This window comes from Nerophis lumbriciformis, linkage group LG31 (genome assembly GCF_033978685.3).
Source record: "Nerophis lumbriciformis linkage group LG31, RoL_Nlum_v2.1, whole genome shotgun sequence".
Lineage (NCBI taxonomy): Eukaryota > Metazoa > Chordata > Actinopteri > Syngnathiformes > Syngnathidae > Nerophis > Nerophis lumbriciformis.
In genome coordinates this window covers 29,717,673-29,743,979 of record NC_084578.2, presented here as the reverse complement: position 1 = coordinate 29,743,979, position 26,307 = coordinate 29,717,673, and the positions used below count along the sequence as shown (strand labels likewise).

Genomic DNA, 26,307 nt, shown 5'->3' with positions numbered 1-26,307 from the left:
AAGAGACACGCTTACGATGCCGAGTTTAAACTCAAGGCGATCAGTCACGCAGTAGAACACGGGAATAGAGCAGCAGCGAGAGAATTTAACATTAACGAATCAATGGTGCGGAAGTGGGGGAAGCAACATGATGACCTGCGCCAAGTAAAGAAGACTAAACAGAGTTTCCGAATGAACAAAGCGGGATGGCTACAGTTGGAGGACAAACTCGAACAGTGGGTTGTTGAACAGAGCAGCAAGTAGAAGTGTCAGTACAATCACGATTTGTTTTGTTGACATTCCCTTTAGCGCAGCTCCATCTAATGGATGCATAACGTAACCCCAGCCTCTACTGTAGCGTCTATTCTATGCGCCTTATAATGCCATGGTGCGCCTTATATATGAACAAAGTTTTAAAATAGGCCATTCATTGAAGGTGCGCCTTATAATACGGTGCGCCTTATAGTGCGGAAAATACGGTACTTGTTCTTATGCTTTCTGAGCTCACTATGTTCACTGCTCGCTGTACATATCCTACCAAGTCAGACCTACACTGTTACAATGTCCATTTCTCAGATGATATAATTGTTGATGACTGAAGTGCTGATTTCAACCAAACCTATGTATTTTGTAGGGTCCCTAATACAATGACAATATCATACCGTGAGATTTTCATGTCATTACATCTCTGTGTCTTATTCATTGATACTAAACAGTATTTAATAAATAATTACAGTGTTGCTTCACCACTTTGTGTATCATTTATTACAGTCACGGTGCATTAAGACTTTTATGCTATCAGTGTAATGCAGTGTTGGGAGTCATTGTTTGTAGAAACAGCACCTACTTGTGGTCAGATGTACTCATTGCAGGTATCCCGTTTATTACAGTGACTTTCCCTCCGTTACTTGCTTTGAACCAGAAGTAGAAGTCCGCCAAGTCGAGTCATTTTCATCTACACAACTCATCTTTTGCTCACAAAAACCTGTAAGTGTTACATTCACAGTGTCATGTATATTTAATCTAACTGCTGCATGTCTCCAGTAGTGTTCAATGCATCATTTGTACATGTTAATCACTAATTGGCTAAGCATTGTGCTATTAGTTTACAATTACATTTTCTTTGTGCTTTTTTAGTCTCACAAAATCCTTAGTAAACTCCTGAAGCTTGCAGCGTGAAGTTATTGAGTGAGACTTTAGCTGATTGGAGTCGGTGAGTACATTGATATTTAAGGTTTCATATTTATATTACATTGGTTTTAGAGTGTATGAAGTGTTTTAGGAGCGTAGGAAATGTTTACAAGCTGGTGTGGAGTGTCTGAAAGACCTTAAATTCCTAAACAATTAAAACAAATTCCAATTTCGTGGAAATGTACTTACTACGGGGAGACAGGAAGGTACGATTATCGATCCATTCCAAAAAGAAAAGTGTGGCATACAAAAACTGTATGTTTTAAATCTTAAGTACCCCCAGCTATCTAAACAAAACAACATATACTATTTGTCTATGATCAGGGTTTTGAAAATTACTTTAAAAAAGTAATTCAATTACAGTTACTTGTTACTTTCCCAAAAAAGTAATTGAATTACTAATGGAATTATTCTTTAATATATGTGATCAATTACTGGGGAAATCAAAGCATTAGTTTATATTTAACTATCATATATCTGATCTCTACAGTTGAGGGAGGTTTCATGAGAGAAGAGTGCGTGAGTGTATGCCTTTATAAGGCGGTGCCTGTTGTCAAGTAAAGCGTGACGTCAGTGATGGCGCACTCATTGGCTGTTTTAGCTTAGCATTGGTAGTCTGCAGACTGGAAGGAGATTGGTGGAATGTTTTTTTAGTTTTTTTACTGATAGTTAATAAAGCAATGCAACGTGCGTCAATGGCTGTGTCCACAAACGTGTTACTGTAGGATTATTATAGTTGATGATTGTCACTTTATTGAATGTTCATTATTCCCCAGTACTGGTAGTATTGCGCGCGCGTGTGTGTGTGTGTGTGTGTGTGTGTGTGTGTGTGTGCAGAGACTGCCACTTGCACTAGTAAAGAGCTACTTTCTGAAGTGAACTTGCTGAGATTCTAAATCTGTCTTTTATGCATCAAAAAAAGTGTGACATGTTACACTAAAATGTATCAGTTACGGCGTTGTAACGGACATTAAAAAGTAATTAATTAAATGACTTGTTATAAAGCTTTTAGTAACGTGCTTATTGTGTAACGTTTTTATAAAAAACATCCTATAAAAAGGGCAAAGAAAATTAGTGTGTTGGACAAAAAATACCCACCAGTTTCAGGACTCTGGCTACCAACTATACAAGTAATCTCAACGGCTGATGAAAAAAGGGAGACACATTCTACAAGAATGATGGAGATGGACGTCTCATGTAAACAGACTGTTCATCTTCATCATCAACAGACAAGGGAATTGTTTCCAAGGGATCCTCGCTGGCCGTCACTGGCAAGGTGTCATACTCTTTCTGGACAAAGCTCTCCACATCTGATTGGTCCAAAAAGCTTTTCTCCTCATTTTCCTCCACATTCCTGCCCAAAACCAACGTGAGGAGGTTAACATTCTGGTTGTCCGTCTCGCCATAGCCTCCATTCTCCAGCTCCATTGACTCTAACGTCTCTTGGTCTGCAAGGAGACTGTGGTCCAAGTCCAACACAAAGTCCGAAATCAAGTCTCTGTTTGCTGTGGAGTGTTGTGATGCTGCGTTTGAAGACGTGTCGTCCAAAACCCACACTTGAGCCTGAGGGCTAGAAAATCCTAACGGGAAAGTTCCAGAATTTGAGTCCATAGAGCTGCCAGGCAGCTGTTCAAACGAAGACGAGGAAGCACAGAGAAGTTTGGAAGTCCGACACGTTTTGTAATTACTGTTCCTGTTTTCAGAAGAGTTCTCTGCAATCCTACTGATTGGTGTGTGAAAGTACACTTCTTCATCTGGACAGTGCACTGGTGCTTTCTCCAAGAACGAAGACAAGGATGCGATTTGGGGCACAAACAGCAGGACCTCCTCAATGTGAGGTACGGACGTCTAACAGAAAACCATAGAAAAACATTCAGAACGTTTACAACCACACTATATTTTTAACACCTTTTTCACATTGCCAAAACTAAATAAACAGAGATCATTTTTGGGGATTGAAAACCAGTTTCGGACTAAACTGTGGTACACAATAGGGATGTAACGATAAACGATACAATGCAAAACCGCAGTAAAATTCCGGGCGGTTAGTAATACCGTTTAATTTTTCAATTATCGAAAAACCGTCATTAACAAAATAGTCCGAATGGTTATGTGTGTAGTGTGTGAACAATATGACGAAAACAAGGAAGAAGAAGAAGACAAGGAAGAAGTAGAAGACAAACAAAAAAGACGACGACGAAGAAGAAGACAAAGAAGAAGAAAAAGACAAAGAAGAAGACGGCAACGAAGAATAAGACAAAGAAGAAGACAAAAACGAAGAAGACGACAACGAAGGAGAAGATCCTTAAAGTTATTTGTACTATGACATACTTTGTGTAGAGCTGTAGGTATACTGTATCAATCAAAGCAAGAGTCATGTTTGCAAGATGCAGACCACCACACTGTATCCCAATGGGTGTCTTTTAACTGTAGCTGTCCAAACCATATTGTATTAAAAACATACAAAGAGCTCTTTTGCAAAAACTGATCATTTCTTTTTTTTCTTGAAAGAACTTGGTGATTTTGTTTTTGACTTACTACATTCTGAACCCCAAATTATTTTTGACATGACAGACATTTATTTCCATTGTAAATACACATAACATTCAAGTTGTACAGTAAAAACAAACAAACGCCACTAATGTACGTCGATTTTCCTACGCCCTGCTTTTCGTTCGATACAGTTGTTGTATAGCTTCTTGGTTATCGTCTGGCCAAACATTGCGCCTAACAAACTATTCAGTTTGTCCGCGTATTAAGTATCCAAACAAACAATGTTTTTTCTTCACTTGTACTTTTTTTTTTTTAATACAACTGCAAAATAATCCCCCATTGCGCCAAAGAAAGTTGCGTGTGCCAGCACTTTGATAAAGAAGGTGAGATGCACCACTTGAATTCAAGACAGAACTTAAGTACAAAAAGTGATGTTTAGTGTTCATTTATATACATTTAATTTGTCTTATTGCTACTTTTGGGTGTCTGGAACAGATTAATTGATGTCTATTATTTCTTACGGTAAAAATTGCTTCGGTTTTCATAGAAGTCTGTTTTCACTGACCTTTCGCATCGCATTACTAACAAAAAATGAAAAGAGACGCGGACTCTAAGGCTCTGGTTGACTTTTGATATCCCTAAGACTCTATGCTGCAGCTTTATTTGGGTTTACAGTGACTTATTTTGCAGCTTTGTTCAATAAATAAAAGCGCAGAGACTGAGTCACCGAAATGTGTTTAGTCGTACTAAAACTGAGACAGTGTATGAAAACCGGGACGTATGTTTGAGTATAGTGAGGAACTCTTATACTACATGTGCATAATGGAGGATTTGCTGTCCTCCGCAACACAAATGCACCTCTTTTTACCAGACTTGAATACTATTGTATCAGCAAATATGACTTTCGTAAACTGTCGTTGCCGGCTTGGGTCTATCCACATACTTTCCCCCCAAAGAGCTCAGCTGGTTTGGCAACCCAATGAAGTGCAAACGCCTTAAAATCTACTGGTCTCTGTCGCCATCTGGTGGACGTAAGCTCAAAACTACTGCTTTCATGCCTTCTTGTTTAAACTTCCTTTTCTGTGTCTCACAGCAACTTAACATTTTTCTTTGTGGCCAAACTAAACTGTGCATAAAATAACATCAGAAGTCGTGTTCATACGATGTGGAATAAAAACTATCCTAAATATTTGCAGCTGTATGTACAGTATGTGCAGCTCCTCCCAACAGTGTCTAACTTACCAGAACTCGGGGAACAGGTCTTTTTCTTCGACAGATGAATCCGGTATAGACCAAAAGGATGATAGTGATGACGCCAACGATCATTACGATACACAACACAGCGAAGATTGGTAACTCTGGGAATAGGATCAAATAAGTTACACAGTATACTAATATTTACTTCATTAACATTAATAACAAAATGTGTATTTTCTCTGCATGTACCAGGTGTACATTTGAGTAACATGAGTGAGCTTTTAAATATAGAATTTGCAAATATATGAAATATATTCACGTGACATGTTGACACTAAGCACATTACAATGATGCAACAAAAATATTTAACAAAGAGAAAGGTAAAAAGACCGCAAATATGAACAAAAAATTCTGGTAGCGGTATTCCGAAATAATATTGGTACAGTATCAGCAAAAAAACAAATATCGAATTATTTTTGTGCTTCCAAAATTTTGGATATGACAGCCAGTTAACATCTAAATGTCCTCCAAAAAGGACACAAAGTTGGTTTTTTCTTTATATTTTAGTCAAGTCATTTACAAAAAAGGTAGGCTATAGGCTACTAGATGCTAGCAGCTACACAACAGCTAAGCACACAAGCTAGACATATGTAATAAGTGTCCTTAAACAATATTGCAGTCTAAAATGGCCCATTTGTCAATATAAACGCGTATCAAAAAACAATTATAGTTGCATATTATTTACACATACAAAGTCTCCAAGGCACTAGCGTATGAGAAAGTATCCAGTAACAAACGTGCCCGCATCATTTAACATACTGTGTCACGAGATTAAAGGAGAACTGCACCTGTTTTGGAATTTGGCCTATCTTTCATAATCCTTTGTAAAACAAGAACACATATGTTCTTCTTTTTTTATGCAATCTAATTTGTGATTTATGGCCAGTACGAGGTGGCTAACAATGAGGCTAATGGGAGTTTTTATCCATTGTGCCCTTAAAGCCCTCTAATAAAACATCCGTAAACCGCCAACAATACTCCATTTACATGTCGTCACCTGCATATTCATTAAGTATTAGCGACATTGTTACTATAAGAGCCAAAACCAAGTATCTACTTTGAGCTGTGCCTTCCTCGCAAAGAGCTAACTAGCTTGTGCTGCTATATTGACATACTGAACGGGTGAGCTACTGCATTGCTTTTGAGGTGGTGAAAGTTAATTGTAAGTCATAAATAAAGCATCTTCCTAGTATAGTAGAAGGTTGTGGCCATAAACTATGAAGTTGGTCTATTTTAACATTCAACTTAGATCAGGAGATCACCACAAAGACACAAAACGACGCTTGTTTGCGTCACCTTTTTTTAACTGCGTGAGGATTAAGATTAATTTTTCATCTAAACAATAAGATATGAACATTCTATCAGTTGTCATCCCAGTGAGAGCAGACAGACATTGTACAGTAAGTGATTGTTTAATTTTGTTCGTAGTTTGTATTTCTCGTGTAAGCACTTAGCAATAGTGAAGTGAAGTGAAATTAATTATAATTTATATAGCGCTTTTCTCTAGTGACTCAAAGCGCTTTAAATAGTAAAACCCAATATCTAAGTTACATTTTTAAACCAGTGTGGGTGGCACTGGGAGCAGGTGGGTAAAGCGTTTTGCCCAAGGACACAACGGCAGTGACGAGGATGGCAGAAGTGGGGATCGAACCTGGAACCCTCAAGTTGCTGGCACGGCCACTCTACCAACCGAGCCATACCGCCCAATAGGGCTACTTGCTGGATCTGGGCATCACTCAACTTCAAAAACTTGTAGATCCTCCTCTGTATATTCAGGCTAAAAAAATTATGGTTCTGGCTCATCGTTTGTTCCAAAGTCGCCGTTGTTGGCTCTCGTGAAATATGTCAGGATTAATAGTTGTTGCTGTAGAGAATAGCCAACATTGTGATGCGTCTGAAATTAATGCCCCGCCGTATGCTTAAATTTAGCAAAATACGCAAATATTACATGTTACTATTAATATACCTGTTACTACATTACATATGTACTTACAGCATGTATATAAAACGTTGATAGCGTTTTTTTTAATCGGGGTTGAGAATTATGGGCAAAATTAAAAAAAAAAATGCAGTTCCCCTTTAAATTAATGAATAATTGTGCCCGCCAGGTGTCACAAAAAATGACCACTCCACTTCAAATTAAAGATAGCGCTGATCATGATTTTCATCCATCCATTCATCCATTTTCTACCGCTTATTCCCTTCGGGGTCGCGGGGGGCGCTGGAGCCTATCTCAGCTACAATCGGGCGCAAGGCGGGGTACACCCTGGACAAGTCGCCACCTCATCACAGGGCCAACACAGATAGACAGACAACATTCACACTCACATTCACACACTAGGGCCAATTTAGTGTTGCCAATCAACCTATCCCCAGGTGCATGTCTTTGGAGGTGGGAGGAAGCCGGAGTAGAACCCACGCAGTCACGGGGAGAACATGCAAACTCCACACAGAAAGATCCCGAGGCCGGGATTGAACTCACGACAACTCAGGACCTTCGTATTGTGAGGCAGACGCACTAACCTCTCTTTGACCGTGCTGCCCTCATGATTTTCAGGTTTTTTATAATAGGTTTTCAGCTACAATCACACATTCCACTTTCAGAATGTTGGGCTTATTGATGACACCCGTGCTACCATTTTTCTACTTGCAAAAACTTCCCACATTTCCAGGAATTTCACATTTTCCAGCACACTTTTACCCCATTTGAAATGAAGGGACAATTTTGCTAAATTCTAAATTCACCGCGTTCCTACAGTAATTCCAACTCTTCCACCATCAACACATCTATGAACTCATCCTGGATTGTAAAAAGGAAACATTTTCAAAGTTCTAAAAATTCCTGTGTTTTCTCAAAATTCCCACTTTTCAATACCACTGCATGCCAACTTTAGCTATTTTTGCAGGCATATTTATTTTTCATATATGTTTATTAAACAGGGACAAATGCATCAAACATAATAAAAAAAACCAGACGTTATACATAAATGTTTTGAGCCAAAGTTAACTTCAGACATTCTGGTACTTGTCAAGTTAACTGTTAGCATGCAAGTTTATTTTTAGCTAACTTTACAGGTATGCACCATAGCCATATATATTGGTACTTGACACATGCTAACTGTTAATATATTAATGTTATACTAGATTTTTTTAAACCTCATTTTGCATATACCGTATTTTTCAGACTATAAGTCGCAATTTTTTTCATAGTTTGCGACTTATACTCAGGAGCGACTTATGTGTGAAATTATTAACACATTACCGTAAAATATCAAATAATATTATTTAGCTCATTCACGTAAGAGACTAGATGTATAAGATTTCATGGGATTTAGCGATTAGGAGTGACAGATTGTTTGGTAAACGTATAGCATGTTCTATATGTTATAGTTATTTGAATGACTCTTACCATAATATGTTACGTTAACATACCAGGCACGTTCTCAGTTGGTTATTTATGCATCATATAACGTACACTTATTCAGCCTGTTGTTCACTATTCTTTATTTATTTTAAATTGCCTTTCAAATGTCTATTCTTGGTGTTGGGTTTTAGCAAATAAATTTCCCCCAAAAATGCGACTTATACTTCAGTGCGACTTATATATGTTTTTTTCCTTTTTTATTATGCATTTTCGGCCAGTGCGACTTATACTCCGAAAAATACGGTACACACGTCAGAGACATTTATTTGGTACTTGATACATGGTAACTGTTAGCATGCTAGCTTTTCTTAGCGAATTTTGCATGTACAGTATACCCTCAGAATACCATGAATTGATTAACGTGGACCCCGACTTAAACAAGTTGAAAAACGTATTTGGGTGTTACCATTTAGTGGTCAATTGTACGGAATATGTGCTGTACTGTGCAATCTACTAATACAAGTTTCAATCAATCAATCAATCAATCAATCAGAGTCATATACATGTATTTTGGTACATGTGGCATGCTTGCTAACATCTTTTTTTTTTAAGCCAAATTGACACGTACAGTATATGCTTAGGGTTGGGTACCATTCACATTTAAACCCAAATGGTACCGATTCCTGGTACCTGGGAATCAATACTGGTACTTAACAGTACCATTTTTGGTACTTCTGTGTGTGTTAATACATGTTTATTGTTTGATAATACAATTTTATTTTTTAATGTACCATTTAAAAATGTTCTGATTATGATGTTGTGCTGTCCAGTTGTCATTTCTGATTGTGCTTGAGTCTCATTTGCATGCAGTTGCACTTCCAAACCATTAGTTGGCAGTACTCAAGATGCTATATATTGTATATTGTCTAACTAGGAAATAGCTTTTTCCAGAAAGCTGAATGTGTTACTTTGCGCCATAAAAAGTGTTTGAACTGTAAGTATCGTGCGTATTACACACCAGCTGTTTGATTGTAACATTTATCTTAGTTGTAGTTTTCTTTACCAAATTTGTAGGTGTTGAAGTCCCCATGTAAAATCGCTAATGCAAATAGTAGTCTGTGCAGTGCAGCTTTACTTTATGTTTGAGCATTTTCTGTGTTGAAAATTGCAACATTATTTAGAGGGAGTTTGGCAAGTTAAGTGATTGTTTCCTTGAGCTGGTGTTTGTTTAGTCTGCAACCCAGGACGAGTCTGCAACCGGACGTGACGTCATGTGCAACAAAGGTATCGAAATATGGCACGGTTAGATTTTAAGTGAACCGATACCCAGTATTACAAACGCAATTCAACCGGTGCCTATTAGGGTTGTCCCGATACCATTAACTTGGTACCAGTACCAAAATGTATATCGATTCTTTGATACTTTTTCAAATAAAGGGAACTATGAAAACATTTATATTTTGGCTTTATTTTAACAGAAAATCTTACAATACAATAAACATATGTTTCCTATTGCACTCAATTAACAACTTTAGAAGGTTAAAATATAAATTAAAGGGAATTAAACACATTATGTTTTTCTTGTTGCACTCAAAGAACAATTTACAATTTTTCCATTATCAAGAATTAGATTAGAATATAATTCAAAAGCTTTATTAACATCACATTAAATTATTAAATTATTTATGGTTGCCAATCCTAGTCTGTGCTTTAAGAAAAATACAACTATTCGTAAGCACTAAAAACAAAACTATGGATAAATGTGCACAGATAGCCATTAAACAGGAAAAACACACATTGTTAAAGATAAAACACAAATTGTAGCAATTTGTTACCAAATTCAGTCATTTTACTTGCATTAGTTGACATTACATGGGCGGTCCTAACTCTGCTAATATTTGGCATCAATCAAGCAGCTGTGTGCTACATGTTACATATCTACATGTGCACATCAGGGGAGCTGTGAACTTGTAAGTGTAGTGTATGTGTGTTTAAGAGAATGGCAACGTGTTGTCTGAGTGACGTCAGTGAGTGAGTGGGTGCATGCACTGCGCAGTAACAAAAATTAACGGGTCCGGTTGTGTCCTGCAAAACTAATAATAAAGCAACCAGAATGTCACAAATCGGCGGCCTCTAATTCTGACCGGAAAGCGAAGCTTAGCAGACCCATTGGCGGGTAAAGTAAAGGGTAACCCCCGACGAAAACATCGACCCTGAAGGGAACCTCTGCCCTGTGCTCCTTGACGACAGTCTGCACCGGAGCAGAACAGCAGGACAGGTGTAACAACTACATTATTACCTGTCACTCTTTAAACTCCTTGTGCAGATCTGAATGTGCATTATTTAAATGTTTACCTTAGTTTGAAGCAAAGGTGGTAATACCAATCGCCACATTTGGCGAGGTGTGTTTTAAAGCAACACTTGAAGCGCAGCGCTTCCTTGTTTAAAGCGTCACCTTTATCGTTAGTTTTGAAGCCCAAATACCTCCATATTGTACTTCACGCACACTCTTTATTAACCAGTAGAATTGTCGTTTTTTTGCCATCCTTTCTCTCCAAGATGTTTTTGCTTGTATGCACTTTTTGTGTGCGTTTTGACACACTCAACATCATGCGCCTCTGCTCTGAAGTCACCGCTGCAGATGAAAGAACAGTACCAGTACTTTTCAAAGGCAGTATAGTACTGGTTTCAATCAATTCCTATCGCGGTACTTTATTAGTACCGGTATAGCGTACAACCCTAGTGCCTATATGTACTACCTTTGCCTATATACTGTATGCCTCAGCCAAATACTGTATATTGTGACTTGATGCATACTAACTGTTAGCATGCTAGCTTATTTTTAGCTCATTTTTTTATGTATACACCTCAGAGGCATACATGTTGGTACCTGTTGCCTGTTAGCATGCTAGATTTTTGTGTAGCTAACTTTACACGTATACATCACAGCAATTTATTTTGATACTTGACACATGTTTAAATGTTGGCATGCTAACATTGTCATGCTAGCTTTTTTACGTATACATTTTAGAGTTATATATTTTGTATCATTTCAGTTCGGCTTTCTCTAAATATTAATTTTAGTGGGTTGTATCCAAATTGAAAAAAACAACATATGAGCCATCACCTTTTTGTTTCTCAATAGTTTTCTAAATGTTCAGCTTTGTTTCCTTTATGAATTTCTTTACACACAGTAATAAACATAACGCAACAAAAAAAACAAAAAAACTGAAATGAATGTAGAGATAAATTGAATGGTTGTCTGTACCTGAAGTAAAGATACCCGGGATGAAAGTACATTGAGCTTGGCTGTAGTTGGACACCCTGGGGACAAGGTTGTCAAAGAAGCGGACCGAGATGCAGTAGTCCCTACCGGGAGCGAGGTTCTCCAGAGTGACTCTCTTCAGAGATTTGGTTTCCTGAAAGACAGAGTAGGTAGAGTAAGATATGAATTTGAAACAAATAAGCACACTTCATATAGCTTGGTTACAGTCTGTTGTTGTACTTATATTGTACTTTGTAAATACCAGCTCTTTTTCTGCATCGCTGCTCTTGACGCGGAGTTGGTAACTCAGAGGTTCATAGAAGTCCCTCAGGTGCTGCATTGGAGGCTGAAGTTCCACACACAAGTTTTGTCCACAAGGAGCCACGGTCATTAACGGCAGGTCCAAGTAAGCTGAATCACACAGAAACACACAGCTGACATACTTATAATCTTAAAGACTCTTTCAAAGATCGAAAGTCAATTTGATTGTAGTCAGTCAAGTCATAATACAGTAATATCATTCCTACTGTCTTTTATGGGCTGGAAACCAGGGTGGCTAGTTGGAAGGGAGGCCTGATCCCCCAGTTTGGCTACAACTTGGGTTATGTAGACCAGACTGGGGTTGGAGAAGGCTTGGGTCATGTTGCAAACCAGAGGGTAATGCACATGCTGGCAAGAAGCCACTGGGAGCCAATCGATTCCCCTGGAGGACACAATCGCAGCAATGAGATTGTCTAGTCAATCAACTGTAAGGACAAGCTGTCTTCACACACAGTCCCATTATAATTTGTTTATGGGCAATTTGTCAACTCACGTGTCTGTGATGAAAAAGACTTGGTAATAAACATCCGCAGGTGTGGCAGGTCCGGGCTTCCATGTTAGCATATGAATGAAATTATTGGAGGTCAGGGCAATGTTGACAGGTTGGGGAAGTTCACTCATCGCTGCAAAACAAAGACAATCATTTAAAAAAAATATTCATCACTTCATTGCAATGTACAGTGGAACCTTCAAAAGGGAATAGTGCAAAGGCCATACAAAGTGACTAAAATGCAAGAACAGCGAGCCTTAAAAGTCACACAAAAACTGTAATGAGCTTAAAAAATTTACAAAAAGCACAATTTAACATTCCTGAAAAGGAGTAGGAAGAAGTTTTATAAGGGGTCATATTATGATTTTTCATTGTAGTCTACATAACATGTAATGGTGGGTCAAAGGAGTGGGAAGAAGTTTTAAAGGGGTCATATTTCCTTTCTTTCTGACCGTCTCTTCAGGATGTGCCGTTTTGTGGGCAGTATTATTTACGTGCCTCCACTACGACTGTGTCTTCTCCCCGCCATCTTTGTTGTAGTTTTTAGCCTTCCCATAGCGAGTCTATGGGAAGGCTAGCTACGGATACAAGTTAGAACTATACGCCACTTTTGTGTTAGAGATGGACCGAATATCGGCCGGGCCTTTATTTGGCATTTTGACGTACAGTCACGATCAAAAGTTTACATACACTTGTAAAGAACGTAATGTAATGGCTGTCTTGAGTTTCCAATAAGTTCTACAACTCTTATTTTTTTGTGATAGAGTGACTGGAGCACATACTTGTTGGTCACAAAAAACATTCATGAAGTTTTTTTTTTTAATGAATTTATTATGGGTCTACTGAAAATGTGACCAAATCTTCTGGGTCAAAAGTATACATACAGCAATGTTAATATTTGGTTCCATGTCCCTTGGCAAGTTTCACTGCAATAAGGCGCTTTTAGTAGCCATCCACAAGCTTCAGGTTGAAATTTTGACCACTCTTCTTGACAAAATTGGTGCAGTTCAGCTAAATTTGTTGGTTTTCTGACATGGACTTGTTTCTTCAGCATTGACCACACATTTAAGTCAGGACTTTGGGAAGGCCATTCTAAAACCTTAATTCTAGCCTGATTTAGCCATTCCTTTACCACTTTTGACGTGTGTTTGGGGTCATTGTCCTGTTGTAACACCCAATTGCGCCCAAGACCCAAACTGATGATTTTAGGTTGTTCTGAAGAATTTGGAGGTAATCCTCCTTTTTCATTGTCCCATTTACTCTCTGTAAAGCACCAGTTCCATTGGCAGCAAAACAGGCCCAGAGAACCAAACTTAATGAATGTTTTTTGTGACCAACAAGTATGTGCTCCAATCACTCTATCACAAAAAAAAGAGTTGTAGAAATTATTGGAAACTCCAGACAGCCATGACATTATGTTCTTTACAAGCGGGGCGGCATGGCGTAGTGGGTAGAGCGGCCGTGCCAGAAACCTGAGGGTTGCAGGTTCGCTCCCCGCCTCTTGACATCCAAATCGCTGCCGTTGTGTCCTTGAGCAGGACACTTCACCCTTGCCCCCCGTGCCGCTCACACTGGTGAATGAATGAATGATAGGTGGTGGTCGGAGGGGCTGTAGGCGCAAACTAGCAGCCTCACTTCCGTCAGTCTACCCCAGGGCAGCTGTGGCTACAAAAGTAGCTTACCACCACCAGGTGTGAATGAATGATGGGTTCTCACTTCTCTGTGAGCGCTTTGAGTATCTAATAATAGATACTATAATTAAGTGTAATGGCGCCTCTGACCTGCGCCATTAGACACACGTGTTTGTGAAATCCCCTGATGTTGTTTGGTGCTACATTAACCACAACATTAGTGTCGCTTTACACATTATGTCGCTACGAGCTTGACGTTTCCTGAAAAATAATGTTTAAAAAACAACTTAAAGCCTTGCCCAGCTGTCTACTGACATATACTATTTATGTTTAAATAACTTTTACTGCAAATTGATATCTGTTATCGGTAGGGATGATGTTCGAAACCGGTTCTCCCGATTGTTCGATAAGAAAAGAACCGATTCAATGGATTCGAATCCCTTTTTGAGAAACGGTTCCCCTAATTGAAGCCACTATAGTAAAGAAAAAGATTTGGTTCTTTATTCGAATCCAGCAAGATGAGTGAGGAGGAGAGTAACATTACTCGCAAGCTAACAAAAATGATGGTGAAAAATCTCCTCCCCTTCAACTTGCTGAACACAGATGAATACAAGTAGGTTAATAATTGTATTTTGCTGACATGTAATGGAGCAAAAAGTAAACAACACCATTACTCTGAGATTTGTTACAAATGTAAAGTGCTGTACAATACAAATGAATGCAGGATTTTCCCTGCATGTATTTTTCTTAGATGGCCCACTTAAAGGGGCACTAACAGTCAATATTTATTTATTTTAAACAACACCATTACTCTGAGATTTGTTACAAATGTAATGTGCTGTACAATACAAATGAATGCAGGATTTTCCCTACATGTATTTTTCTTAGATGGCCCACTTAAAGGGGCACTAACAGTCAATATTTATTTATTTTACTGTATTTTTTTCGGGTAACAACAGTCAATATTTATTTATTTTATTGTATTTTTTTCTTAAAAAATAAAAGTGAGCTTTTGTTAAACCAAGTATTGTGTGTTTGTTTCCATATACAACCTATCTGGATTCGATAAGAGGATTCGATAATGGCATCGAAATCGATAATTTCTTAACAAACATCATCCCGAGTTATCGGCCTCTTTGAGTACTAATGATCGGTATCGGTCCTGAAAAAAACCTATTGGTCGATTTTTACTTTGTACCAGAAATGACAACAGCGGAGGATTTTAACATGCATGTGCATGTAAAAGCCAGTCAGCCCCACAACAAGAGAATAGTGAAAAAGAAGATTATTGATTACAGCACGGACTACAATGGCGGACTCGCACAAAGGGTTTTGGGTAAATTGATACCATACATGGAGATATCGGCTGACGTCACACTTGGGAAAAATTTCACAGAAACATCAAAACTGTGCATTCTGAAGAGAGAGTCAGAAAGCGGCTCAAAGATGGTCTGTAAAACCAAATGTATGCAAAGTTTTGACCAAATAACCACCATTATATGTTATGTAGACCACAAGGAAGTGTTTTAAATGGTGAAAAAAATCCTAATATGACCACTTTAAGTTGTGGGCATACATTTAAATAACAAGCCTTCCCACTCCTAGTTGCCATAGTAATTGTCAGAATAAATCCCATAAGAGTTATAATTACTAGCTGTAGCTTATAGCTAACAACTTTGTAGTACATTCGATTGCAGGGCCGTCCAACGTGCGGCCCGGGGGCCATTTGCGGCCAGCAGCTAATTTTTTAACGGCCCACGGCACATTCTAAAAATACAATTTAAAAAAAACGTAAAAAGTGGAATAAAAGAGCTAACAGGTGAAATGTAACGACAAAAAGTTGCAATGTTGACTCTAATAATACAAAGCTGCCATGCAAGCGTTTTTTTCTTTAAAGCTGTCATTGCTCAAAAAATAATATTGAATCCAGATGAATGCTGTTATGAATTATTGAACTATTTAAAAAGGAGCCACATGTAAGAATTGCATGTCAAGTCATCATTAAATGGCCCTGATATGTCAAAAGGCATTAATAAATCATGTTATTTTCGAATACCTCCATAACTGATAACAGTAGTTCAGCAGGGATATGCTCATTTCAAAATTAAATTTACAACCCTGAAGTCTTGTTATTGTTTTCATTTCGATGTCCCGCCCTCTACCGTTTGACCAATTAGAAAATCTGTGAGTGTGTCACATCCAGGTTTACAGTTACGCACCGCCATCTTCATCTAGCTACTGCCACTGGTAAAGTTACTAAACATGTCAGACCTTAGTAAATTCTAAAAGGCGTCGTTACGATTCTTAACTTATTCATGACAAAGCCAGGAACAAAATGAGGATTTGTATCAGGTATGCCTTTGAAAGATGGAGACAATTGAAGGCGGAGAAGATTTTTTTTTAATCTGACGCCCAATTTGCTAATTTTCTCCCTGATAGGTAAGTAAGGCATTTACTTTTTCTTATAACTTGTAATAAATGGAAATGGACATTTCATATGTAAACTATTTTGTCCAATACGGACGTTGTATCGATCCGTTGTGGTGAAGAAGGAGCTGAGCCGCAAGGCAAAGCTCTCAATTTACTGGTCGATCTACGTTCCCATCCTCACCTATGGTCATGAGCTTTGGGTTATGACCGAAAGGACAAGATCACGGGTACAAGCGGCCGAAATGAGTTTCCTCCACCGGGTGGCGGGGCTCTCCCTTAGAGATAGGGTGAGAAGCTCTGCCATCCGGGGGCAGCTCAAAGTAAAGCCGCTGCTCCTCCACATCGAGAGGAGCCAGATGAGGTGGTTCGGGCATCTGGTCAGGATGCCACCCGAGCGCCTCCATAGGGAGGTGTTTAAGGCACGTCCGACCGGTAGGAGGCCGCAGGGAAGACCCAGGACACGTTGGGAAGACTATGTCTCCCGGCTGGCCTGGGAACGCCTCGGGGTCCCACAGGAAGAGCTGGACGAAGTGGCTGGGGAGAGGGAAGTCTGGGCTTCCCTGCTTAGGCTGCTGCCCCCGCGACCCGACCTCGGATAAGCGGAAGAAGATGGATGGATGGATGGATGGATGGTCTATGATCTTATCTAACAAAGCTAGTGTGTTCGTGCAACGAATGCTTAGCATGCATTACCATGAATTGATTAACGTGGACCCCGACTTAAACAGGTTGAAAAACTTATTCGGGTGTTACCATTTAGTGGTCAATTGTACGGAATATGTACTGTACTGTGCAATCTACTAATAAAAGTCTCAATCAATCAATCAATGCTGGCCCGGTCAATGAGCGCATACGTAAAGACCAGTTCGATGACACATTAACATATAGGCTAACAGGGGAAGTATAGGCCCGTTAGCCTGTATGTCGATGTGTAATCGAACTGACGACAAATAAAACCTGTGTGCATATGGGTAGTGTCAGTACCCATTTCGTTCTCAATATGCTGATACGCTGAGGAAATGGATTCCAACATTAGCACGGCTATCATGCCAATGTGAAACGTATGGAGACAACCAAATCACATGATAAAATAATTCCTCATTCGTGTTTGCATATTGTGGACGACATGTACCAAGTTATATGGTTATATATACCTTAATAAAATGTCTCCTCTTTAGTTTTGGGCGTACATTAGGCTGCTAAGCACGCTCAAATTACTTTCACCAGTATAACAATTGCTAGCGTTGGTCGTAGTTTGTTTTAGTCTTTGTTTTCTGATAGTGCTGACAATAACCATGTGATTGCCATTTGTTGTGATATTGTACGCATACTTCTTCCTGAAAATAGCCTAATTTCTGTGTAAAATGTGTTGATTAGAGATTTGTTATTGACAAAACGCTTGTCTATTCAGCTATTATGGTCCCAGTACCTCAACCACTAGTAAGAGGCAGTGGAAGTTTGAAGTTCCTTGGAGTAGCCCAGTAGATCGAGCTGGATTCAGCTGCGTATCTGGCAACCTCAGTCAGGGAGAGGGGGAGGGGACTACATCGTTTTGACCGCGATTGCAGTACCATTTCTGGCCACATTCTTACATATGGCTCCTTTAAGGCTCCAATTACTTTACATCAAATATTACACTTTGAAATATTTTTGAGTGAAATATTGCATTTTCTGTGAGTTTGCCATAATACAAACAAAGTTTCGTCTGTGTACTGCATGCAAATGGAACATAACAAACAGACCTGTGAGAACGTGAAGAAGTGACGTCATCATTCCAAGGATAATAATCATGTCCGCCAACTTCCCTGTGCGGATTTCAGTCACTCAACATCCTCGCTGAAACGACAAATTCCAAGAGTCGCGAGTTTGTTCTGGTGACTACATATACAGTATCAGTCATTAATTACATTTGTTATGTACATGAATTGAAATAATCACAAGAAAACTCAAACAAACCGCAGTTCCGTCAGTGCTGGGTAGAATTCAACAACACGCAAAAGTTTAATTTTGTTAGGGTCAAAGTCATTCAACTCAAACGTTAAAGTGTATTAAATATAGCAATTACCATATTAGTTGACATTTTACTCTCTGGTTTTATCCACAAGTACGACACCTGGAACGATCCCGCACAGCTTCGGGGTTGTCGTGAAAGTGCTGCGTTTAAATGCATAAAAGTAAATTCCAATTTAAAGAAGCCGAATTGAATAGGCAGGTTTAAAACACAAACAAACACGTTTCACCAACCCACCCAGTCAGCAGTGACTGATTATTATTAGCGTACAGTGAGACACCCGTATCTCACTGTACAATGTGTAGGTGTAATATTATAGCTATAGTCTATTTGTAAAGGTCCAATTTTCTTTATCGAGTCGTAAAGGCAGCAAGTTGATATCACGTGATATTGCAACCCAACGAGGAAGTGGTAAGGAGAAAAAACACCGGGACAAAATACCTTGTTTGTGTTTCTGTTTATTTACTTGACTTTTTTTACAGAAGCTGCAGTAGCTGTTGCTAAATTCCTGGGGGTTGAAAAAAAATACAAACTTACCTTAATACAATTATACAGCGCAATTAGCAAGCAATTTACAATTCATTATGCAATAACAATTCCTAAAGAGTCAAATAAACTTCAGATATACCCAAAAAAGTAAAGATAAAATTCCAATACAATAAAAAATATATATAATCTCAGATATGAATAAAGTTAAAAAATGTTGAAGTCACAGATAATACTTAAGAAAGGTAAAACAGCATAGCACATATTCTTACTTAAAGGTATATTACAGAATAAAAATAATTAGTAATACAATTTTGAATTTCATTAATTTAATTTCATTTATTATTTATCTTCTTCATTGATGTGCATCTTTGATCAATAGACAATTAAACCTCAGCAACTAAACACACATTTACACACTAATGCCTGAGAAGGAACAGGATAAAAATTTTTTTATATTTTCCTGCCCCCTTCAACATAATACGTAGTCTTACTTAATGGATAGCATAATTTGAATGGACTTTCTATCATTTCCTTGGGAAGGTGATGACCGTCATACAAACCCTGTTTCCATGAGTTGGGAAATTGTGTTAGATGTAAATATAAACAGAATACAATGATTTGCAAATCATTTTCAACCCATATTCAGTGGAATATGCTACAAAAACAACATATTTGATGTTCAAACTGATAAACATTTTTTTGTTGTTGCAAATAATCATTAACTTTAGAATTTGATGCCAGCAACACGTGACAAAGAAGTTGGGAAAGGTGGCAATAAATACTGATAAAGTTGAGGAATGCTCATCAAACACTTATTTGGAACATCCCACAGGTGAACAGGCAAATTGGGAACAGGTGGGTGCCATGATTGGGTATAAAAGTAGATTCCATGAAATGCTCAGTCATTCACAAACAAGGATGGGGCGAGGGTCACCACTTTGTCAACAAATGCGTGAGCAAATTGTTGCACAGTTTAAGAAAAACTTTTCTCAACCATCTATTGCAAGGAATTTAGGGATTTCACCATCTACGGTCCGTAATATCATCAAAGGGTTCAGAGAATCTGGAGAAATCACTGCACGTAAGCAGCTAAGCCCGTGACCTTCGATCCCTCAGGCTGGCATCAACAAGCGACATCAGTGTGTAAAGGATATCACCACAGGGGCTCAGGAACACTTCAGAAACCCACTGTCAGTAACTACAGTTGGTCGCTACATCTGTAAGTGCAAGTTAAAACTCTCCTATGCAAGGCGAAAACCGTTTATCAACAACACCCAGAAACGCCATCGGCTTAGCTGGGCCTGAGCTCATCTAAGATGGACTGATACAAAGTGGAAAAGTGTTCTGTGGTCTAACGAGTCCACATTTCAAATTTTTTTTGGAAACTGTGGACATCGTGTCCTCCGGACCAAAGAGGAAAAGAACCATCCGGATTGTTATAGGCGCAAAGTGTAAAAGCCAGCATCTGTGATGGTATGGGGGTGTATTAGTACCCAAGACCGGGTAACTTACACATCTGTGAAGGCGCCATTAATGCTGAAAGGTACATACAGGTTTTGGAACAACATATGTTGCCATCCAAGCAACGTTACCATGGACGCCCCTGCTTATTTCAGCAAGACAATGCCAAGCCACGTGTTACATCAACGTGGCTTCATAGTAAAAGAGTGCGGGTACTAGACTGGCCTGCCTGTAGTCCAGACCTGTCTCCCATTGAAAATGTGTGGCACATTATGAAGCCTAAAATACCACAACAGAGACCCCCGGACTGTTGAACAACTTAAGCTGTACATCAAGCAAGAATGGGAAAGAATTCCACCTGAGAAGCTTAAAAAATGTGTCTCCTCAGTTCTCAAACGTTTACTGAGTGTTGTTAAAAGGAAAGGCCATGTAACACAGTGGTGAACATGCCCTTTCCCAACTACTTTGGCACGTGTTGCAGCCATAAAATTCTAAGTTAATTATTATTTGCAAAAAAAAAAAAAAAGTTTATGAGTTTGAACATCAAATATCTTGTCTTTGTAGTGCATTCAATTGAATATGGGTTGAAAAGGATTTGCAAATCATTGTATTCCGTTTATATTTACATCTAACACAATTTCCCAACTCATATGGAAACAGGGTTTGTACAATCCGCATAAATAAATAGTATTTTGTTGCTGCCTAAGGTAAAATACTTATTATTTAATTGCAGAAACACGACTGGTGACAGGATTTTGAGTCTAAGGGCACGTGACTCCGCAATGTATTGTGGGGGCTGGGTAGCCATTGTTGCTGGACAAAGCTGTTGTTTACATGGATGTATTTAACCAGCGGTATTGTGAGAGAGAGCAACAAACTGAAATAAAATGGATCGTACGAAATAAAAAAATCAATGAACAAACTTGACCTTGTTCCAAAGGCCTGCCACCTTAAAACATAAGTAAAATTGGTGGAACTGATCCATACGAGCACGTCCAATAGACGAGATTTGAGCATGCTGCTGAACTTGTCCTATAATTCGGTCGTCAACGGAGTTTGTTTTTAGACAGGCCAAACATTTCGGAAGGCTCACGAACAAATCAACTTTGGGTGTGCGCAAGACCTCGGAATTTTACATCAGAAAGAGAAGATGGTGTCCTTTCAGAGGAGAGTCAACATGACTTGTCACTGTTTGGTGTCTCCTGGAGAAATTTGTTTCAAACTAAATATATTTCAAGTCTGAAATACACTGTGCATTAATGTGGGAAATATTTAAAGTCTTCGCAGTTATTGATCTATGAGTAGGGGTATTGCTTTTTTCCCAAATACCGTACATTGTTCATAACCCGCAGCAAGCTTAGCTCAACTTAGCCAACGCTAACATCCTTTTAAATGCAACAGAATAAAAGATGCTTCGATTCAAACTTACCAGTGTGAAAATGTCGGAAACACACCAATATGTACCAGGTGATGGTGTTAAAAGTCATGTTTGATCGTCTCACGGCTACTTTCCAAGCTATCATTGTCGGGGTGTGCAGAGAAGGTTGGTCAGATATACATGGAGAGATTTAAAAACAAATAAGAAAATCTTGAACTGAATTCCAAAAAACAACAGGCAGCCACTGGAGAGAAAGCAGTACAGGAGTGATGTGGTCATGTTTCCTTGTTCCTGTGAGCAGGCGTGCAGCTGCGTTTTGGACCAGTTGTTAGCGGCGAGTTGAAGACAGAATAATGCCAACGTAAAGGAAGTTACAGTCGTCCAAGCAGGATGTTATTAGTGCATGCACCACTATTTCTAACTTGTTTATGCATGTAAGATTTGACTTTCTGAAGTAATCTAAGCTGGAAGAAGGCACTTTTTACCACTGAGCTTATTTGCTTGTCAAGTTCAAAAGAGTTATTAATAAAAACACCTAGACTTTTTGCATAAGGGCGGCAGTAGGACTACAGTGGACCAAGGGCACTGTTCAGGCCAGAAAAGAGATAATGCTCAACAAAAATGCTGATCTCAGTTTTCCTGTCATTTAAACTAAGAAAATGAATAGTCTTTTACTTCTTACAATAAATTGTAAAACAGTACAACTGTTATTTTTACCGCAGAATTCTGGTGACTGAGTTGCTACATTGTTTCTGCAAAAATCTACATTTCCTCTTTTTACAGTGCATTACTATAAATAGAAAAGGGCACCACTCATGCTTTTACAGTAAATGTCTGGCGACTGAGTGGCCAAGTTTTTACAGTAAAATCTGACGATTTTACAGTGTAGCCTTGCGGACATGCCAATGATTGTACAGCTTGAAAAAGGTCAATATAAGTGTGCTGTTTGCAACTTCCTCACAGTTACATTTTTCAAAGTACAAAATATAACAAGAACACCACCGGCTAGTTTATGTCACCATTAGTGGTTTAACAAAATTTGTTTATATTTTGCACAGTTACTAAGTTTATGTAATAAAATATTTTGCCGGCCCGAATGAAATGATGTGTTTACCACGGTCACACACCCGGTCCCGTCAACAAATACACGCATGGAGCGCCTGCACGCATACAAAAGCAGTCCAACAGAACCAACCAACAATTTGCAGTCATGTTGTTATGATAAAATATACATTCATTGACAGCTAATGCTAGTGAAGTAAATTAATTAACTCATATTATGTTTTGCATATGGTGTATTTTTATATTCATCTTGGAGAAAGCAAACCATCAAGTTTAATTAAATAGTGGTATTTCAATTTGAACACATAATAAGATAAGGCCCCTTAGTTTGATATTCACAGGTGGATTGGATCACTTCTCGAAGGAAATAGGCTCTAATTGGGACTTTGGAATGCAAAAGTGATAGCCCTATCCTTCAGAAGGGACTACCGGTCTAGCTCAACGCCAACATTTAAGTTATGACTTAAACAGTTGTTTCCCAGACACTTACACACTAGGCCACCATTTCTAGTCCCCCCTATCCCACCCCCTTCGCTTTAGTTTTATTTTTCACTTTGTCACACTTTTATCATCAGTATCTTTATTTAGCAAATTTTTACTTTTTATTCGACCCCTTTTACCATATTGTTTTTGCGCTATCTTGTTCAGCTCATTCATTGTTTTTTTTTTGGGTTTTTTTTGTTTTGTTTTTTTCTCTATGCTTTTTTTAACCTGTAAAGCACTTTGGTTCAATTTAAAAGTTGTCGTAAACGTGCTATATAAATAAAGTTGACTTGACTGGACGAACATCTCCTTTTATGGTCAGGATGTGCTCTCCTGACTTAGCACACACACACACACACACACACACACACACACACACACACACACACACACACACACACACACACACACACACACACACACACACACAGACAGGCAAGAGGAATATAAAACTGATGGTTTGACTTCTCCAAGTTAGGAGTGCCTCATTTTCTTGACCTGACCTCCTCCAGGAACTGCAGTCCTGTATAATGACGCTTGCTTGTAATAAAGCAACTTTTGGTTCAGTAAAGTGTTTCTCACGTCTCTTTCGATCCAGCCGCACTGCCGTGTCAACCTTCTGTCCGGACGAGGATGACAAGACCAGAAATACACATCATTTGTTATCCAAATTGCTATCATTAGCTAACAACACCAAAAGCTAATGCGTGTGCACGTGTTATATACGTACGTAATTACGTCTTAGAAGCCGTAAGAATGCGGATTATATGACGTAAATGTCAGGACTTGGACTTTGGCGTAGTTTGTTTTCCCATGGTGCAAATGATTTGGACCGGACATGGCGTGAAGGTAGTGACATCTTTTAATTTTAACACTCAAAAGGAACAAACAAAAGGCGCTCACAGCGGAGGTACAAAACGTGGCTATGAAAATAAAACACTAGCAAGAAGGCAGAACTATGAACATAAAACAAAACTTGCAAACTGTGGCCTGAATAATGAAAACTTACTTGGAACAAGAAAAGAGCATGAAAAAGAGCAGCATGGATCATCAACAAGGGTGTGTAGAGGGTGATGTCTCCAGGCTGACTGCCTGGCAACTACAGGCTTAAATAGTGATGACATGATTAGTGAAAACAGGTGCGTGACTCAAAATGTGAAAACATGAGACAGGTGCGTGACTCTAGAGGACAGGTAAACTGATTGGTAGTCATGGAAACAAAACAGGGAGTGAAAAAACAGAAACTGACAGAGTGCACAAACCAAACAGAACATAGCCAAACTAAACATGATCACCAAGACATGACAGTAAAATACATTGGAAAGTTAGCGCCCTGCAGGCATCTGTGTAAATGTTGCAAACAGCCCCTTTAAATTAGCTGGCCACTATTTGGCGGGCTAAACGAAATGACACAATGGGCCAAATTTGGCTTGTGGACCACACATTAAAACATTTTTCCAAAATGTGTACATTTTGGAAATAAGAAAGTTACCATACCATGTCACATAAAAATTGACGATATGGAAATAAAAAGGGTATATTGAACTAAATTTTGGGGAATCTTTATAGATGACAAACTACATTGGAAACTGCTCATACCCAAAGATGCAAAAATTATATAAAATTAAATACTCTGTAAATCAAAAATGCTCTTAACATGGTAAATATTATGTACTTCCATATCTTAATGTGTTGAAATCTGGGGCAATAACTATAAATCATACATCAACTCAATTGTCTTACCTCAAAAGAAAGCCATTAGAATTGTAAATTATGCTGATTATTATGGTCATACCAATGCTCTTTTTATTAAATTAAAACCATTAAAACGACGTGATCTTGTTGACCTCAACACTGCTATTGTGACGTACAGAGCTCATAACCGCATGCTGCCTCGGTGTCGACAGGAGAGGTTCAAACCCAGGGAGAGTCCCTATGACCTCACAGGTTCATCAGTCTTTCAGAAAGCAAACCTGAGAACTCGTTTAAAAAGTAGACGTGTTTCTTCCAGGGGGTTACATCTGTGGAACAGCCTGGATGATGCCTTCAAATGTTCCAGTTCAATTCACACTTAAAAAAAAACACTTTTAAGACCGATGTCTTAGAAAAATATATCGCTCTTAAAAAACACCAGTAGTTAATACTATGATCAATGTTGACAGTAAAACTAAATGTGGTACATAAATACTAATGGAAATCTAATTGTTTGCATTTAGTATATTATTGGTGGAAATGTATGAGTGTACATAGATTTTACATAGTTGTTGGCCATTGTATTTACTGTGAACCTGTCAGGATTTGGTCCTTGGTGTTTGTTTTTCCAGAAACAACGGAGAGTTGGCTAGGGCGAGACGGGAATTTGAGTACATATTTATTTTAACTATAACAAAAAGAACAAACTAAAGGTGCGCACAAGGCTGAAGTACAAACTTGACAAATGAAACAAATACTTGCATGTGGGCAAAAAACTAAGGACATGAACAAAAGTCGCTAACTGTGGCATGAATAGAAACAACATACTTGGACATGGCATGAAGTGCACAGAGGTAAACAGAGTGTGAAGCAGAGTGTCAGGGGTATGATGTCACCAGGGAGACTTCCTGGCAACAATGGGTTTAAATAATAGTGACATGATTAAAGACAGGTGCGTGAGTCGTGAGGGCAGGTGAAAACTAATGGGTTGCTATAGTGACAAACAAGAGTGCACAATGAGTCCAAACGTGGAACAGGTGAAACTAATGGGTAACCATGGAAACAAGACAAGGGAGTGAAAAGCAGGAACTAAAAAGAGTCCAAAACCAAGCAGAACATAACTTAAACAAAACATGATCACACAGACATGACAGTACTCTATTTTCTGGACCATAGGGCGCACCGAATTATAATGGTCTATTTTCGATCTTTTTTCATATAAAAGGCGCACTGGATTATAGGGCGCATTAAAGGGGTCATATTATTATAATTTTTTTCTAAATTGAAAACACTTCCTTGTGGTCTACATA

The 26,307-nt window shown here is 38.7% G+C and overlaps 1 protein-coding gene across 2 annotated transcripts; it reads right to left on the bottom strand.

Annotated features, from left to right (window-relative positions):
- Nucleotides 1-747: 747 nt before the first annotated feature.
- Nucleotides 748-24,414, bottom strand: crfb2 (cytokine receptor family member b2). 2 transcript variants are annotated; one of them, XM_061926292.2, is made up of 8 exons: nt 24,315-24,414; nt 18,164-18,257; nt 12,364-12,493; nt 12,077-12,252; nt 11,812-11,960; nt 11,553-11,703; nt 4,906-5,021; nt 748-3,018 (listed from the first exon to the last, which is right to left on the bottom strand). In XM_061926292.2, exons 2-8 carry the CDS (start codon nt 18,210-18,212, stop codon nt 2,338-2,340), a joined length of 1,452 nt encoding a protein of 483 aa, XP_061782276.1. In that variant the 5' UTR covers nt 18,213-18,257; nt 24,315-24,414; the 3' UTR covers nt 748-2,337. The 2 variants fall into 2 exon arrangements, with proteins under 2 accessions (XP_061782276.1, XP_061782275.1); XM_061926291.2 differs by lacking the exon at nt 24,315-24,414 and adding an exon at nt 18,487-18,719.
- Nucleotides 24,415-26,307: the final 1,893 nt, after the last annotated feature.